This window comes from Catharus ustulatus, chromosome 8 (genome assembly GCF_009819885.2).
Source record: "Catharus ustulatus isolate bCatUst1 chromosome 8, bCatUst1.pri.v2, whole genome shotgun sequence".
Lineage (NCBI taxonomy): Eukaryota > Metazoa > Chordata > Aves > Passeriformes > Turdidae > Catharus > Catharus ustulatus.
In genome coordinates, this window is record NC_046228.1 from 18,462,054 (window position 1) to 18,478,272 (window position 16,219).

The following is a 16,219-nucleotide window of genomic DNA, read 5'->3' on the forward strand; positions in this document are numbered from 1 at the left end:
AGCACCTTATGTATAACATCTGTAACATCCTTTGAAAGTCATAAGTGGCAGGCTTCATTCAGGACACTCACACACGACACCAACAGAGTACATCCAGACAAGCTTAGACCATCTTTAGACTCTTCCCTCTTCATGCATTCATATGTAGCAACATTTTGACAGGAGTACAAAAACGTGCTTTTCCCAGATTTCAGATTCTATTCTTGTAGCTACCTCCAGCAAACAGAGTGGCTGGGGTAGCAATTCATTTCAAACTTGAAGCTGGGAATCTGTTCTTGTATATCTTTAGCATGTCATACTGGAGCTCAGAGTGGGTACTGCCTGCATCATGCATATTCTGATCCTCTTTCAAACTCTTAATACAATAGGGTCTCAAATACATTGTGAGCAGAAGAAAACAACCCCCCCACATTCTATTTTGGTATGTTGAGCCTGAAGTCTATTGGCTGGGAGCTGTCATCAGACATGACCATATGTTACCCAACGGTATTACAAGTAAATCCTAATTGAGTGCAAATTGTGAAGATTAAAGTCATCTCAGATTTAGCTGTATTATGTTGAGGCAAATGTGTTTCAAAGTCCTGTTTAAAATGCTGGCAATTCTCAGCACAGAAATTAAAAGGCTGTCATTACCTTGGATTTTATGAGCTGTGCTAAATGTCTGGAGTTCCTTGTTTGGAGCCCTTAGTCATAGAATGTAAGAACAGTCCTTTGCAGCTCAGACTAAAAAACACCAAAGACAATGTATTGTCAACAACTTTTGAAAGAATATTAAATATTGATACAACTTAGTCATTCAAGTATCTCCTGGTATAAGCTCTTCATAAATAACAGTGAAAGGCAGGAAGATTGCTATTCTAAATGCAGTTAGAATCAGTATTGCATTTAAGCAATCCACTTTGAGAATAAACCAGGACTAGTTGGCACTACCTTTTGGTAAGACACTACCTTTGGAAACAATTAACTGCTGGAAAGATCTTCCTTGATGATTGAAGTTTATTACTGTTTCATAAGAGGTCTGTGAAGTAGTAAGGAGCTGAGCTTCATCCATTGGTGCACTTTGGATGATGCACTCCATTTTAATGAGATTAAAGGTTTAGTGCAGATAAAGGATCTGTTCAGTGCACCTGGTTTCAACACAGGGATTTCAGTGCTTTCAGGTTTCAGAGTCATTGGAGAGCTATGTTCATCTTGATCAATAAGAGCGTCTGACTTCTTTTCTCTTCCATACAAAGACAAAATGATCAGGACACATTTCTTGCTGTTTTCAGCACTGATCATATGCAGCATACCTGCTGAGGAAATCTTTCAGCCAACTCTAGTGCTGGACATGGCTAAAGTCCTTCTGGACAATTACTGCTATCCTGAAAACCTTGTGGGAATGCAAGAAGCCATTGAACAAGCAATCAAGAGCGGAGAAATCCTGGACATCTCAGATCCACAAATGCTGGCCAGCGTCTTGACAGCTGGAGTGCAGGGTGCTCTGAATGACCCAAGACTGGTGATTTCCTATGAGCCATTACCACATGCCACTCCCAAACAAGAAGCTGAGGGTTCCCCTACCCGTGAGCAACTCCTGAGTCTTATTGAGCATGTGGTCATGTATGACAAGCTGGAGGGCAATGTTGGCTACCTGAGGATTGATTATATCATAGGAGAGGAAGTTGTGCAGAAAGTTGGAGCTTTTCTGGTGGACAAGGTCTGGAAGACTCTGATAGAGACATCTGCCCTGGTGATAGATCTTCGTCACAGCACTGGGGGACAGATTTCTGGCCTCCCCTTCATCATCTCATACTTGCATGAACAAGACAAGAGGCTCCATGTTGAGACTGTGTACAATCGTCCCTCCAACACCACCACAGAGATATGGACACTACCAAGGGTGTTGGGAGAGAGATACAGCAAAGACAAGGATGTCATTGTTCTGATCAGCCGTCACACCACAGGAGTGGCTGAAGATGTTGCTTACATCCTCAAGCACATGAACAGAGCTATCACTGTTGGAGAGAAGACAGCTGGGGGCTCACTGGACATCCAGAAGCTGCGTATTGGTCCTTCCAATTTCTATATGATGGTTCCTGTGTCACGTTCCGTGAGCCCCTTGAGTGGGGGTGGACAGAGCTGGGAAGTGAGTGGGGTGATGCCATGTGTGGCTACTGAGGCAGAGCAAGCCTTGCAGAAATCATTGGACATCCTGGCAGTGCGCAGAGCAGTGCCTGACACCATTAGCCACCTTATAAACATATTGAAGGACAATTACAGCTTAGTGGAGAGAGTGCCTGCACTACTGCGGCACCTCGCCACCTCTGACTTCTCTTCTGTGCAGTCATCCAAGGACTTGGCCACCAAACTCAACACTGAGCTGCAGGCCTTATCTGAAGACCCCCGCCTGATGGTCCGAGTCATGATGCCAGGTGAAGCTGCTGATCCTCCAGCTGAGAAGCCGGTTGCAATGGCAGCTGACTTACCTGACAATGAGCAGCTGTTGCATGCCTTGGTGGATACTGTCTTCAAGGTGTCGGTGTTGCCAGGCAATGTTGGCTACATGCGCTTTGATGAGTTTGCAGATGCCTCTGTGCTTGCAAAGCTGGGACCTTACATTGTACACAAAGTGTGGGAGCCCCTTCAAAATACAGAGAACTTGATCATGGACCTACGTTACAACCCTGGAGGCCCTTCCTCCTCTGCTGTGCCTGTGCTACTCTCCTATTTTCAAGACCCTGCTGCTGGTCCTGTCCATCTCTTCACAACTTATGACAGATGCACCAACCATACACAGGAGCACAACAGCCAGGCAGAATTGCTGGCCCAGTCCTATGGGGCTAAGCGTGGCATCTACCTGCTCACCAGCCACCACACTGCTACAGCTGCTGAGGAGTTTGCTTACCTCATGCAATCCCTGGGCCGTGCCACGCTGATTGGTGAGATCACAGCAGGAAGCCTCTCACACACCCGTACCTTCCCTCTGCTGCAGCCTGGGCCAAGAATAACCCGTGGCCTGACTGTCACAGTTCCTGTTATCACCTTCATCGACAACCATGGGGAAAGCTGGATGGGCGGAGGAGTTGTTCCTGATGCCATAGTGTTGGCTGAGGATGCACTGGAGAAGGCTGAAGAAGTGCTAGCCTTCCACAAGAACATGGGAGTACTTCTGGAGGGTACTGGGCAACTGCTAGAGGCTCACTATGCCATCCCAGAAGTGGCTGGTAAGGCCAGTGCTATGCTCCGCACCAAACGGGCCCAAGGAGGCTATCGATCAGCTATAGACTCTGAGACTTTGGCTTCCCAACTCACCAGTGACTTGCAGGAGGCCTCTGGAGACCATCGGCTTCACGTCTTCCACAGCCATGTGGAACCAACACCAGAAGAGCAGCTTCCCAATGTGATTCCCAGCCCTGAAGAGCTGAGCTACATCATTGAGGCACTCTTCAAAATTGAGGTATTGCCAGGGAACCTGGGTTACCTTCGCTTTGATATGATGGCTGAGGCAGAAACAGTGAAGGCCATTGGGCCACAGCTGTTGCAGATGGTGTGGAATAAGCTGGTGGACACAGATGCCATGATTATTGACATGAGATACAACACAGGTGGCTACTCCACTGCCATCCCAATACTTTGCTCCTACTTCTTTGAGCCTGAGCCTCGGAAACACCTCTACACTGTCTTCGACCGTAGTACCTCCCGCAGCACAGAGGTGTGGACTCTCCCCCAGCTCACTGGCAAGAGATACGGCTCCCTCAAGGACATCTACATCCTAACAAGCCATATGAGTGGCTCAGCAGCCGAAGCTTTCACTCGCTCTATGAAGGATCTGCACCGGGCCACAGTTATTGGTGAGCCAACAGTCGGTGGATCCCTCTCAGTGGGCATTTATCGTGTTGGTAACAGTTCCCTATATGCCTCCATCCCCAGCCAAGTGGTGCTCAGCCCAGTCACTGGAAAAGTATGGAGTGTGTCTGGGGTGGAGCCACACATCTCCATTCAGGCCAGTGAAGCCATGGCTGTAGCTCAGCACATTGCCAACCTGCGTGCCCAGGTGCCACAGATACTGCAAACTATAGGCAAGCTTGTGGCAGATAATTATGCCTTTGTGGACATTGGGACTGTTATAGCATCCAATCTCACAAAGAACATCAACAAAGACAGTTACAAAGGGATCCATACAGAGGAGGACTTTGCCAGGAAGGTGACTGCCGTCTTACAAGCTCTTTCTGGTGATGAGCACTTGAAATTACTCTACATCCCTGAACATGCCAAGGACAGCATCCCAGGGATCATGCCAAAACAGGTACAGTTCTCTCATACCCAGCTATAGAGATGCCAGCTGGAATGGGAGCATTAAGTCAGATACCTTATCTTTTTTCTAGCCCATACTATAAACCAACCCAAATTTACCTGTACCCAGAGGACTAGCCAATTGTTTCATGGGCTGAGCTGTCTCTGACTCTTAGGGCAGTAGATTGTGGAATTAGATGGTATTTCTGGATGCACAGATTTTGGACTTCAGGCAGTGAATCTCTGTTGCCATATGCCACAAGCAAAAATGCAGGGCTTTGGGGTTAAAAGGGAAGCATATCGTTGTTTCTGTGATCCCTCTTCTTTCAATGGTGCAGCTTTTCCAGCTGTAATTAATTCAGAAACCCTCTGGTTTCAAACCCAGGTTGTAATTCGAGGGAAGTTTAGTTGGACTAGAGTAAATGCATACAACTCACTAAACATGCAGCCATGTGCTCTTTGATAGACTTTTCTATATAAAATTGTAGCAGCTGACATGTATTACACCAGAATAACCAGCAACTCCTTTGGTAGTGGCAGTGGAAAGTTGTTCTAGTTGTATCTCATGCTCAGCATCAGACAGTTTCCCAGTGACCTAGAAATACTTTGGAAGAAGTATCTAGGTGGAAGTTAGGTGACCCTAGGGAGAAATTGATTTTTAATAATCTACTTTTGCCCTTGCTGTGTGGCTTGCATAACAGTCTGTGCTTTGTTCTGAGCCTGAGTGTTTATACACTGGTCTGCCTTGGCAATCTTTCTTGTTCATTGTTGTGCCGAAGGGAGCTCCCAGGAGCACTTGTTAAAATTCCATCTTCAAATTAAATAGAGGGTTAGGATAACCTGATCCCTTTCTTGGATGGAGTTAGCTAGTTTCTGGCTACTGCACTAGCATGGCTATCAGAGACGTATTTTCTCCAGGGACTCATAAAATTACTTTTTGAAGAGAATGCATTTGCCTTTGCAATGAACCAGAGTAGACCAAGTGTCAGGTAACTATTAAATGTTTCCTGGGGGAGGAAATCCATGGATTTCCACACTCTGAAATTTTTGGCATACATGATTTAAAGTGGCCATGACCTTTGTGGTATTACCACAAATATTAAGGTCAAGGACAAAGTCTAAGCACTGCCAGGGGCAGATTTTTTTTTTCAAGTTTGTTAACCATGAGATGCTTGCCCCATTCGTGCATCTAAGATTAAATGGAAATCATTAATTAAAGGAGTTTTCTATTCCAGCACTCTCCCTCCTATCTTGGCTGAGTGTAGAAAACTTCACTTTGAAGATATTTCAATGCTTTTGATAGAGTTCTGTGCTCAATTATTATCAACATACCAGTAAAGGCACACCATAATTTCTCCCCATTCTGCAGAATGGAAAAATCTTTTGCAAATTAGTCACTGTGTTCACTGAAGGCTGTTAATGAATATTGTTGGTGATTTTTACTTGTTCAGATCTTATTTTATTCAGACCTTAAACATCAAGAACAGGACATAGAGGACAAGTATCTTATTTGTCACATACATAAAATTCTGATCCTGATAGACCTAGTGAAGAAATGCCATTATATTATTCAACGCCTGTTTTACCATAGTTCTTCGTCAAGCAAAATGATTGGAAGCGGTTAGGGACACATCCATAAGAAGGAAATCACATCAGTGTGGATGAAAGCAGGACAAATGTTAGATTTCTCCAAGGTGAAATAATATATGAAGAGCAGAGAATCACATCTCTTATGAGACTAAAATGGTTTCCAGAAGCATTTCCTCATATTGTTTGAGGAAATCGGGAGTCAGGCAAGAGAGCATTAGGATGTTGACAAAGACACTGAAGTCATTAAAGGATTTTCCCTAAGATGGAGGTAAAAGAAAATTCACCCATTCCACAGAGCCATGGACAGCAAGAGCACCTTCATCTCCTATTTTGGTTTTGCACCCATAAGACGGTTGCTTTCTGCAGAACATTTCAGTATATCCCAGAGAGTAAATACCTTTAGAGTACAGTGAAACATATACGTGATGGCACCAGCTGCACTTGTAAATTAAAAAAAAATTAAAATTCAGCAGCCCAATACATGGACTTAATGGCACTGTTGATCTGTATCACATTTATTGCTTAAAAACCTAAGAGCTAGTTTTTCTCTTGTGCTACCTACCTTCCAATCCACCATCTCCCTTGACAGCAGAATTTTACTGTTAATGACCTTGATGGTGAAACAGATTCAACACAATTAACTGAAAGTGATGATGAATAACTACAGGAAGGATAGGATGGGACATAGGAGATGGACAAGTGAAATGTGTGCAGACCTTTGCATCTGCTGCACTGGAATAGCTGCTGAAGCATAGTACAGGGGAGTTAATGTGTCTCCTCTAAGCAGCAGCAAGGTCACTGCTAGTCAGAGCTGTCATCTGCATAAATGCCACTTTCCAAAGTCACACTTCCTTGAGGCAGATTTTGTCTATATTTTTTGTGATACAGAAATAACATTTTGCTTATAAGGCAGAGCTCTGGAAGCTTGTTGATCTGCAGTTTAATAATCCCTGCTTCTTATTCTTCTACCTCTCTCTCCTCTCCAGTCAAACTTCCTCTACAAACTGAAACATTTGTGTTTGTGACTGTCTACCTATGGAAGAACTGCTGCCTGATTTTAACAAAAGTTTTATGTCCATTTTAAGTGATGAGAAATCTCCCTGAGTGATTATTTTGGTCCCTTCTTAATGACCAAATACTTTTGATACAGTCTTTACACCTAAGAGAATTTTTGCAATGATGGTTTAGATAAGCAGCAGAAAATGTTGATCGGAATAAAAGGCAAAAAGTAATCCTTTAAAAAGAGAGATTGTTTCTGCATTTCAAGTCCTTCTGTTTCCAGATAAATAATATGTGTATGTAGGAGAGTGAAGGAGGCAATAGTTAGAGCTGTTTCACCAGAAAGAAATACAGTTTGTTTGCACCGCTGCATTAATGAGTGAAATCAAAATGGTCAGCCTCCAAGCGTAAAGATAAAAAATCAAATTGCTACACCTATTGCTAACAGGTGGTAAAAAAAATGTTGTAAGCCCATACGATGTTAATTTATATCAAGATAACCACAGCAGAATCAGTGGTACTATGGAAGATTATGCAAGAGAAAAATGTCTCATTTTTAACTCTCATTGGCTCTTCACCTTTTGCAATCTTTGCTTTCTTGTTTCTAGGGTGATAGTAGTTCATTGCACAACACCGGGAGGAAGGTAGCTTGTTTAGGGGGAGTCCTGTAAAAATGTAAATGGGCTCTTCAGGGTTCATAAGCTGAGCACAAGTCAATAGGGTCAAACTGTTGCAGTAAATACTCCTCATCATCAAACTGGAATGGATAAGGAAGAATATAATCAGGAAAACATGAAATCTGCTGCTACATTTAGCTCTAAAGAAAATTCATCTAGATAATGTGCACAGCCTTGGGCAATGGTTTTCTGGAAAGATGTGGCTGAAGTATGGAGATAGCAGAAAAGAGGGATAGGAGTAAAAAGAACACTGAATAAAAGCAACCTTCAAAAAGTTTGAAATATTTGAGTTGTTTATTCTAGAGAGAAGAAAACTGGGAGGAGACATGAAAACAGTCTTCAGATACGTAAGAGACTTTTTCAAATATGAAAAGAATAATCTCTTCCCTTGTCCATAGTAAATAGGCCAAGAAGTGATGCACTTAAACAGTACAAAGTAGTGAACTTTGACTGTTTACACTGGATCTTAAAAACATCTTTCTAATAGTAAGGCTGGTGACGTACTAGGGTGGATTGCCTGGAAATCACCCAGTAAAATGTGTGTTGTTAAGAGCAAGTGAGAATGAGCTGTCACGGCTATAGCTGATCCTGCTCAGTCCTTGAGCTGGGGGCCCTACTAGAACAAACAGTTCCATTCCAGCCTATGAGAGTACACAGGGAAGTCAAATGTTCTAAGAAAGGTGCAACCCTGCCACTCAGCCCTCAAGACCTCATGGTTCTTAAACTAATCTCAGGGTTTGCAATGGTATTGCAAGGGTATTGATGATAATATTTTAACAGCCAGCAGTTGACAGCAACCTTAATTTAAATCAGTTCTCTTACAAAATCAGCACAAAAATTGCTATGAAAAAACATGTTCCATCTAAACAGACAAAACAACATAAGGAAGAGATGAAAGGAGAGGAAAGAGGGAAGAGAGGCACATTTAGAAAAGTAGTCTGCCCATGGCTGGGGTTTGTGTCAATAACAGAATCAGGGATCAAACCCCATGCACAAGTCCCAGGGCAGCATTCTAAGGTCCTATTTTGTGTGACATTTTACTTCACTCACCTGTGGAAGCAGTCTGCACAACAGGACTGCAGACCCTGTATAGTTAATGAAAAAACATTTTTCCTTGGCTTAAGTGGAGTTAGTTTGGACGTCCTTTGGTGTAGCTACATTGCTTATAGTGTGCACCTGAGGGTTTATATTTAACAACAAGTCATTTGTATGTAAACATTGTCTGACTGAGCAGCAGATCTTACTTTCAGCTGCATCCTGTCCCAGCTTGTCCTTGGCCAGCAGAGCTCTGCCTTCCAAAGAAGAGCATGTGGTTGCTTCCTGAAGCTTGACTTGCCTCCTCAGGTACCCACAGCACGTGGCTCATGTGCCAGTGTCACGAACCTGCAATTTTGCAGGGCAGTAACTCTCTAATGTCAGGCACAGGCTCCTCACCTCTTTTGCTGAAAGGTTCAGGCACTTTCCCTGGCACCCCAGAATTACATTCTGAGTGTTTTTCATCTGGTTTCCACTTTTAGAATAGATATATTTGGAACTTTTAGAACAGATATATTTTCATACCTTTTCCTGCAGCCATGAAGAACTTTCATGCAGATCCTTGCACATTTATTTCTCCTCATAAGACGTGGGGCTTTAAGGGCAACCTGCCCACCTTGAAATTTATAACGAATTTTCAAGAATTATCAAAATTGAAGACCTCAGGGAACAGAAATGCAATGCATCACAGTAAAAGTACAAGTCAAAAAAACATCAGACAGTTATTATTCTTAACATGCTTATGGGTATGCATTTAGCAGTTATTACTGGAGAGGGAGGTAAGACATTTGTGTGTTCAGTTAAAATATTATTCGTAAGTGCTGATAGTAACACATCAGTTTTATTTGTAGATGTTACTAATGAGTGATGTTTTTCTTTTCCTCCTTGAAGGGACCCCCAGTATCTCTGAACTAGATATAAGTTTTGTCGGATCAATCAATGCATGTTGGATATATTTTTCAAAACTGTGATTTTTTTAATCTAAGTACAGTGGGCATATCAAGTAGCATTGCTGTCACTGGGAAGTGGATTGGAAATGACAAGCTCAGCAGTGCTGGGCTGACGTGTTCACAGTCCAGATACAATGGTTATTTTCACAAGGTATAGTGATAAAGAAGGGCACAGAAAAGAGTTTGCTCTTTTCATCAGGTCAACAACTACTGGCCAACAGGGCTTTTAAATTGATGATTGCAATTTTGGTAATTTTGGCTTACATCAGGGACTGAATGATGAAATGTCATATGGTGGGCAATTTTCACCTAGGTAACGTCGAGCTGTGTCAAACACAGATGCATTCACACACCTTGGAAGAAAATCTTTCTGCTGCAGCAGACCTGCTTTTGGCAGGGGCACAGCTCCAGGCCAGAGCACTATAGAGAGGTCAGGAGATTATTTGACTTCTCTGTAGTTGCAGAAAGCCCCAGTGGCTGCCCAATTCTGTGGCATGTTGTAGGCTGGAAGAGCACCTCTAGCACATGGCTCATTGCTGACACCTTGTTCTTTTGAGTGTAAAAGCATGGATTGTCTGGGGATGAGCTATGGCAGAGGGCAGCAGATTAAAAAGAAAGTATAACACCATTTTCACAACAACCCTGAAGAGAAAAGACCAAAGTTTATATAAATCATAGGTATTCTAATTTCTCATCTCAAGCTGAAGGAGTATCTGAAAATGGAATTTTCATACCAAATAGAAGTTTGGCAATATGAGCTGGCTGTGTCTCAGTGCATACAGGGGTTACTAGGATACTAGGATAACTTTATTATTCGGCTACACGTTGCTACTAAAAAAAAAGTCTTCTGTTTAATAACATAAGCTAAGTAAAATTAAATAAATCACAACCTAACACGTGAGGCTCCAGGCACATGGCCACCATACAAGAGATTTAGCATATCTACTTCTTGAGTATCCTAGCACATGCCCAACACATCAGGTTCCTCACTGTCACAGGGACTGGGTCATTGAGGGGCTGGGCCACTCACACCTGCAGCCAGCAGCTGTTTGTCCAATGAGGCCAATCAAGAGATTATGAAAGTCCCAGGCCCATGTTTAGAAACAACTCATAAAGGCAACATGTGGGCTTGGGTGGCAGGCCTTGGAGTGGGATCTATGCTGGAGGCTGGGATTGTTCTTGTAGACTCTTCTCTTCAAATTCATGTATTTTTGAAAAATAAACTGAGCTCTGGGAAATGTAGGTGCATGATCCAGATTCTGGGTGTGTTATTGATGCACCTTATACTGCACAAAAGATGCATCAGGCAATGCTAACCTATGATTAGTGTGCAAAAGTATTGTAAAATTTATTATGTTTTTCAAACTTGGTCACATTTCTCACATGTGTCCCACCTGGATTAAAACACAACCCACATAATTTTGTGTCAAGCTACCAGTGCCAGCAAATGATTTGTTTTGTTTTCTCATACTCTTTCAGATCCCTCCACCAGAAGTATTTGAAGATTTGATTAAATTTTCATTCCACACAAATGTATTTGAAAACAACATCGGCTATCTGAGATTTGATATGTTTGGAGACAGTGAACTTCTAACCCAGGTGTCCGACCTAATGATAGAGCATGTTTGGAAGAAAATTGTTCACACAGATGCATTAATCATAGATACGAGGTAAACCTTTGAATGGCAAATAACCAAAGCTCTTTCAAACCAGCATTTTATTTGTAATAGTGAATTAGCTTTACATGGCTTGCTGTCCTGTTTACAGGCTAACATTGCTAGGATTAAATGAGAAAAGGAAAACAGCCAAGGAAAATAATAACAGTCTGGAAGTATATCTCAAGATAAATTGTATCATCACTTGAGATGTTTAGAACTAAATAGTCAAATTTAGGGAATAGTTTGCAGAATGCAATTCTGAATGTTACATGTGTTTTATTTCTCTAATTTCTTTCTAATCTAACTCTCCATGTGCCACACACATATATATATATCAATAAATCCTTTACTTCAAATGATTCAATAGACAAAAAGACAGACCATGTTTAAGGCTGTGTTACAACATTTAATTTGCTGTATGTGCAGTGCTAAATAATTCTGGGCAATCAGGTCTGTACAGAACAGGCCTTGTGCACAGAGCACAGAGGTACTTTGAGGTACTTAGAGGTACTGTCGCACTCCTGGGCCCTGCTGCTCCAAGCTGCAGCATCATATGCCTGCTCTCTGCTTAGAATTCTGTTGGACACTCCAGTGTGTCAACAGTGCTTCAAATCCAATGAGCCATAAGATGTCATCCGCTTGACACCAGCTATCAAAGCAGATTAACATAAAAATGTACGTTTCCTACACCATATTTAGGGAAGTAATTCCCTTGTTGTGGTCCAGAGCTAATGTGTGTGAGCCCAGAACATGACAAATATAAACCAAAGAAAAGAAGGACTTTGTAAGAACTTGGTTTTAATGTTAGAACCACTTGCATCTATTGTTATCACAGGGCTCTTAATATTTGGTAATCTTCTTAATATTCTTGTGGGATTTTCAGCATAGGGAGGAAAAGTTGAGCACAGTGATGAGAGCAGAGACAAAGATCTCACAATGTGAGCACAGAAGAGGCAAGGTAGCAGCTAACACAAAACACCCATGACTGAATTTGAATTCAGCAAAAGCACCACCATCTTCCAGTAGACTTGAGATAGGATTGGGGCTTTCCTCTTTCTTGCCCCAGTTTTCTCCCAAACTAAAAATTTCAGGGCTGGGAGCACTGCAACAGCAAAGATGAAATCATGTCTCAGGTACTAAATGGTATCATTATAGTTCTTTTCATGTGTTGTTTGGTTTTGGTTTACTTTTTTTTTTTAATATTTAACATATTTTCAGTCCTTTAATTGCACATAAAAGATCCAGTGTCTAAAGGCATATAAGAGGGAACCCCAAACAAACCTTCTAAAATTCTCTGTTTGCCAATCTTATGATTTTAAGACTGATGATTTAAATTTTGCATGGGATTAACCATAATACATAATGTCTCTCACTTTAATAGCTCCTGTTCATAGAACAGCTGTACCAGTCATGAACTTCATATTTTTAACTCTCACAGCATTGATAAGAGACACTAATAAACTAAAAGGCCTCCCTAGGGTCACATAAGACATCTATAAGAAGGAGTACCAGCATCCAGAAGTCTGCTCAGTCATCATTACTGACTAACTTACTGCAGTTTCACTGTCTGGAAGAGTTCCAGGAAGAGCATTCCAGCATTGCCCTGCCTACCACCCCCTTCAGCCGTGGCGGCCCCTGTGGGAACCCGGGCTCTGCTGGGCTGAGCTGTCTCGTGGCTGTGCAGCAGCAGCAGCCCCTCCTGGCAGCACAGCACTGTCAGGGACATGCTGAGGATGGTTGTTTAACTTCTAGTCAGTCACAGTGTCCACCATGTAGCTCCCAAACTCTGAAGAATAAAGATGTAGCTTCACTCTTCAGAGCAGAGACCTCCTGGATTGTCAGATCCTTTCCTGGAGGTGAAAAATCTTAGTACTGAATAAACTCATTTTCCAGCAGGTTTTTGCTGGAATGCCTGTGCTAGGTATTCCTAAAACCAGCTGCAGGAAAGTACTGAATCCACACTATAAGTAAAGTACAAACATTCCTAGAGCTGTAAGTGCTCTAGTATTAGTGAAAAGTGACAGGCAAAAATATTTTGGTAGTAAATTGTGTATATTCATAGCAGCGGTTCTCCAATGACAGGCTCTTCAGTAAAATTAGTCTTCTGCTATGGAATTAAACTGCAACCAAAATTTTCAATTACAACTGTGCTAAATGAAGCAACTGACACAATCTTTAAGCACAAAAAATTACCTCATTTAAACTACTAAGTCTTCTCATTTTGTGTAGCAAAAAATAAGAACCCAACAGTTCTACAAACATATGTTGCTTTAATTGGAATCTACTTTTATGTATTAGGATTATGTATCTACTCCTTGCTGGCCTACATCAGGAACAGAATAAGTTACTGAGAGGAGAATAACAAAAATCTGATATTTCTCTGCAGATTCAGAGTTTTTGGTTACTTTCTGATTTTTTTCCAGGTAATATCAAGAAAAAAATAGACTTTTGTGTTTGCTTTTGAAGTCAGTTGTGGGCAAAAACGGTCCAACACTCTTAGACAGGACTGTGTTTATCTGTTAGACATGCAAATGCTAATAGGGGAGAATGAATGTAAATATATCAAAGCGTAGCCATAGATTTTTTTGGGACTGATATTAAGGAACAATACTTGGAAGGGAGATCCACTGTCTGACACAATTTTAATTTGTTTCCTTAATATTTTTAATTTTTGAAAAGGTACAATATTGGAGGCTCCACTACACCCATAGCAATCCTATGCTCATATTTCTTTGATGAAGGACACCCAGTTCTCTTGGACAAAGTTTATGACAGACCCAGTGACTCAGTAAAGGAGATATGGACCCACCCACAGCTCAAAGGTAAATGACAAGTTCTTTTCAGAGTAGCTTTTCATTTCAGATGTCTCTCCTTGTCATTTTAAATGACTCATTAAGTCCTGTAAGTCATTTGGTGAAAGTACCTGCCATGATCAGCTCAAGCTGTGTAGAGAACATAGAAACAAAAAATGTGCATTTCAGCCATGTCACTCGATGCCATCTACAAATAACAGTTTATCACTCCTAGAAGCGGGGTGTGTTAGGCACAGAGGTCTGTAAATTGGTCCCCAGAAGTTTAGTCAAATACTCAAATACTATGTACAGCAGGTTTTTTTGTGGCTTTTAAAAGTTGCCAAATTTTAAAACTAATCCAGTGTTGCCTAGACCTCTAGTAATATCTCTTCCAACACTCCCATACAGTTTTATATGTTGTTCCCTACTACCTACCCGTGTAATCCTCTACATCAGTAGATGAAAACCATAATACCCCCATTTGTCCAGAGAAGAGAAAGAAAAACACTAAATTTTGTACATCTGGGTGAGTTTGAAGCATTTTGGCAACGTGTCACACACCCCTCACACATACCCTGCCCCAGTTTGTGGAAGTTGAAAGGGTGCTACACCATGCAGAAGCAGAGCTCTTCAGCGTTCATAAACTGCAGTTAGAGTACTAAGAAGCCTTAAACATGGGGTTTAATTCTTTACCTGTCTTAAGCTAAGACAGTAGAAAACCAGTTAATGGTGTCTGCAGTTGTTGGCCTGGATCAGGCTGAAATGGTTAAACTTTGTCCCAGTCTGCAGGGTCCATCTATTTTCCCAGGCAGAGGTGGGTTGTGCTTAGGGATATGATTTCTATGGACACATTCCAGTTCCCCTCAAAGAGAACAGACAGACTCGTATTAACTTCAAAGGAGCTGAATCTGGTCCTGTATTATATGTATCTATTGTGAAAAGAGTCTTCTAATGGTTATTATGTTTATAGTGAAATGAGAAGACCAAAGATGGTGTGAAAATTAATTACCATGCTATTGGGCCCTTCTCTTAGAATTTAGCATGAGAATTATATGTCATATTATTACTTACTTATAGATTCACATTTTTAGGGCAGTTTAGCTTTCAAGTCCTAGTTATTACCTGCTGGTCACTTTTTCAAAGAAAATAAACTCTTTAAAAGTATCTAGCATGTTCAGATATATTGAAAATAAAGGTCAAAGCCTCTTCTATTCCTGTCAGCTGTTTTAAGTAAGAAAATTAGATACTTGGCTCACGTCCTAATAATAAAGGGGTATTTGTTGAAGGGTTTGGGACAAAGGCCATGTATAGCATCCATTTACAAACTATAAAAAAGCTGTGGGAAACCACTGTAACTATAATTGCATAAAATAATGACTGCACAGTTGCAGGCTAAGCTCTATGACAGCCATTTTTACTAGAGTAGTGATGAGGGTGAAACTGAAGATGCTTCTGGATGAGTTTTAACTACTCCTGCTGCAATGCTGGAAAATGACATTTTTGTCACCTGTCTCTTCCGCTATTCTGATGAGATCTGAAGCTTCTGTAAAAGTCAAAGCCACAGAAGAGCTAACAGTAGTAATCATGAGCTGGCTTCTCTCCTTATGGAACTCATAACCAGAAACTCATGGCACAAGAGCACCACACAGGGAGGCAGCCTTTTTTTAGCAGCATATAGCCTGGGCTAGTGTTGAAAGTACTTTAATACTATCATAGGCACAAAGTAAATTTCCAAACATCTTGGGTTGCAGGTAGGGAGCAGAGCCTCTATCTTGACTTCTCTTTGCTCTATCATACAAATAAATCTCTGAAAATGGATTAATTTCTGATGGGTTTTTTTTATACCTTACAGGAGAGAGGTATGGCACTCAGAAGGGGCTGGTAATCCTTACCAGTGCTGTGACAGCTGGAGCTGCTGAAGAGTTTGTATACGTAATGAAGAGACTGGGCAGAGCTCTCATCATTGGGGAGCAGACCAGTGGCGGGTGCCATTCCCCTCAGACGTATCAGGTAGATGAAACCAACTTCTACATCATCATCCCCACCTCCAGATCAGTCATCTCTGCAGACAACACCTCTTGGGAAGGGAAAGGAGTCCCTCCTCACATAGAAACACCAGCTGCAACAGCACTCATCAAGGCAAAGGAGATGCTCAATGCTCATCTACACACCTCTAGATAGCCCAGTGGAGGAACACATCCCTAGTTCTTATGAAAAGAAAAATAGCTACCCAAATGTAAACC

At 41.7% G+C, this 16,219-nt stretch overlaps 1 protein-coding gene across 1 annotated transcript; it reads left to right on the forward strand.

Moving 5' to 3' along the window:
• Positions 1–1,049: 1,049 nt before the first annotated feature.
• RBP3 (retinol binding protein 3) lies at positions 1,050–16,166 on the forward strand. The gene is made up of 4 exons (XM_033066206.2): positions 1,050–4,288; positions 11,006–11,196; positions 13,864–14,006; positions 15,829–16,166. Exons 1-4 carry the CDS (start codon positions 1,241–1,243, stop codon positions 16,155–16,157), a joined length of 3,711 nt encoding a protein of 1,236 aa, XP_032922097.1. The 5' UTR covers positions 1,050–1,240; the 3' UTR covers positions 16,158–16,166.
• The last annotated feature ends 53 nt before the right edge of the window (positions 16,167–16,219 follow it).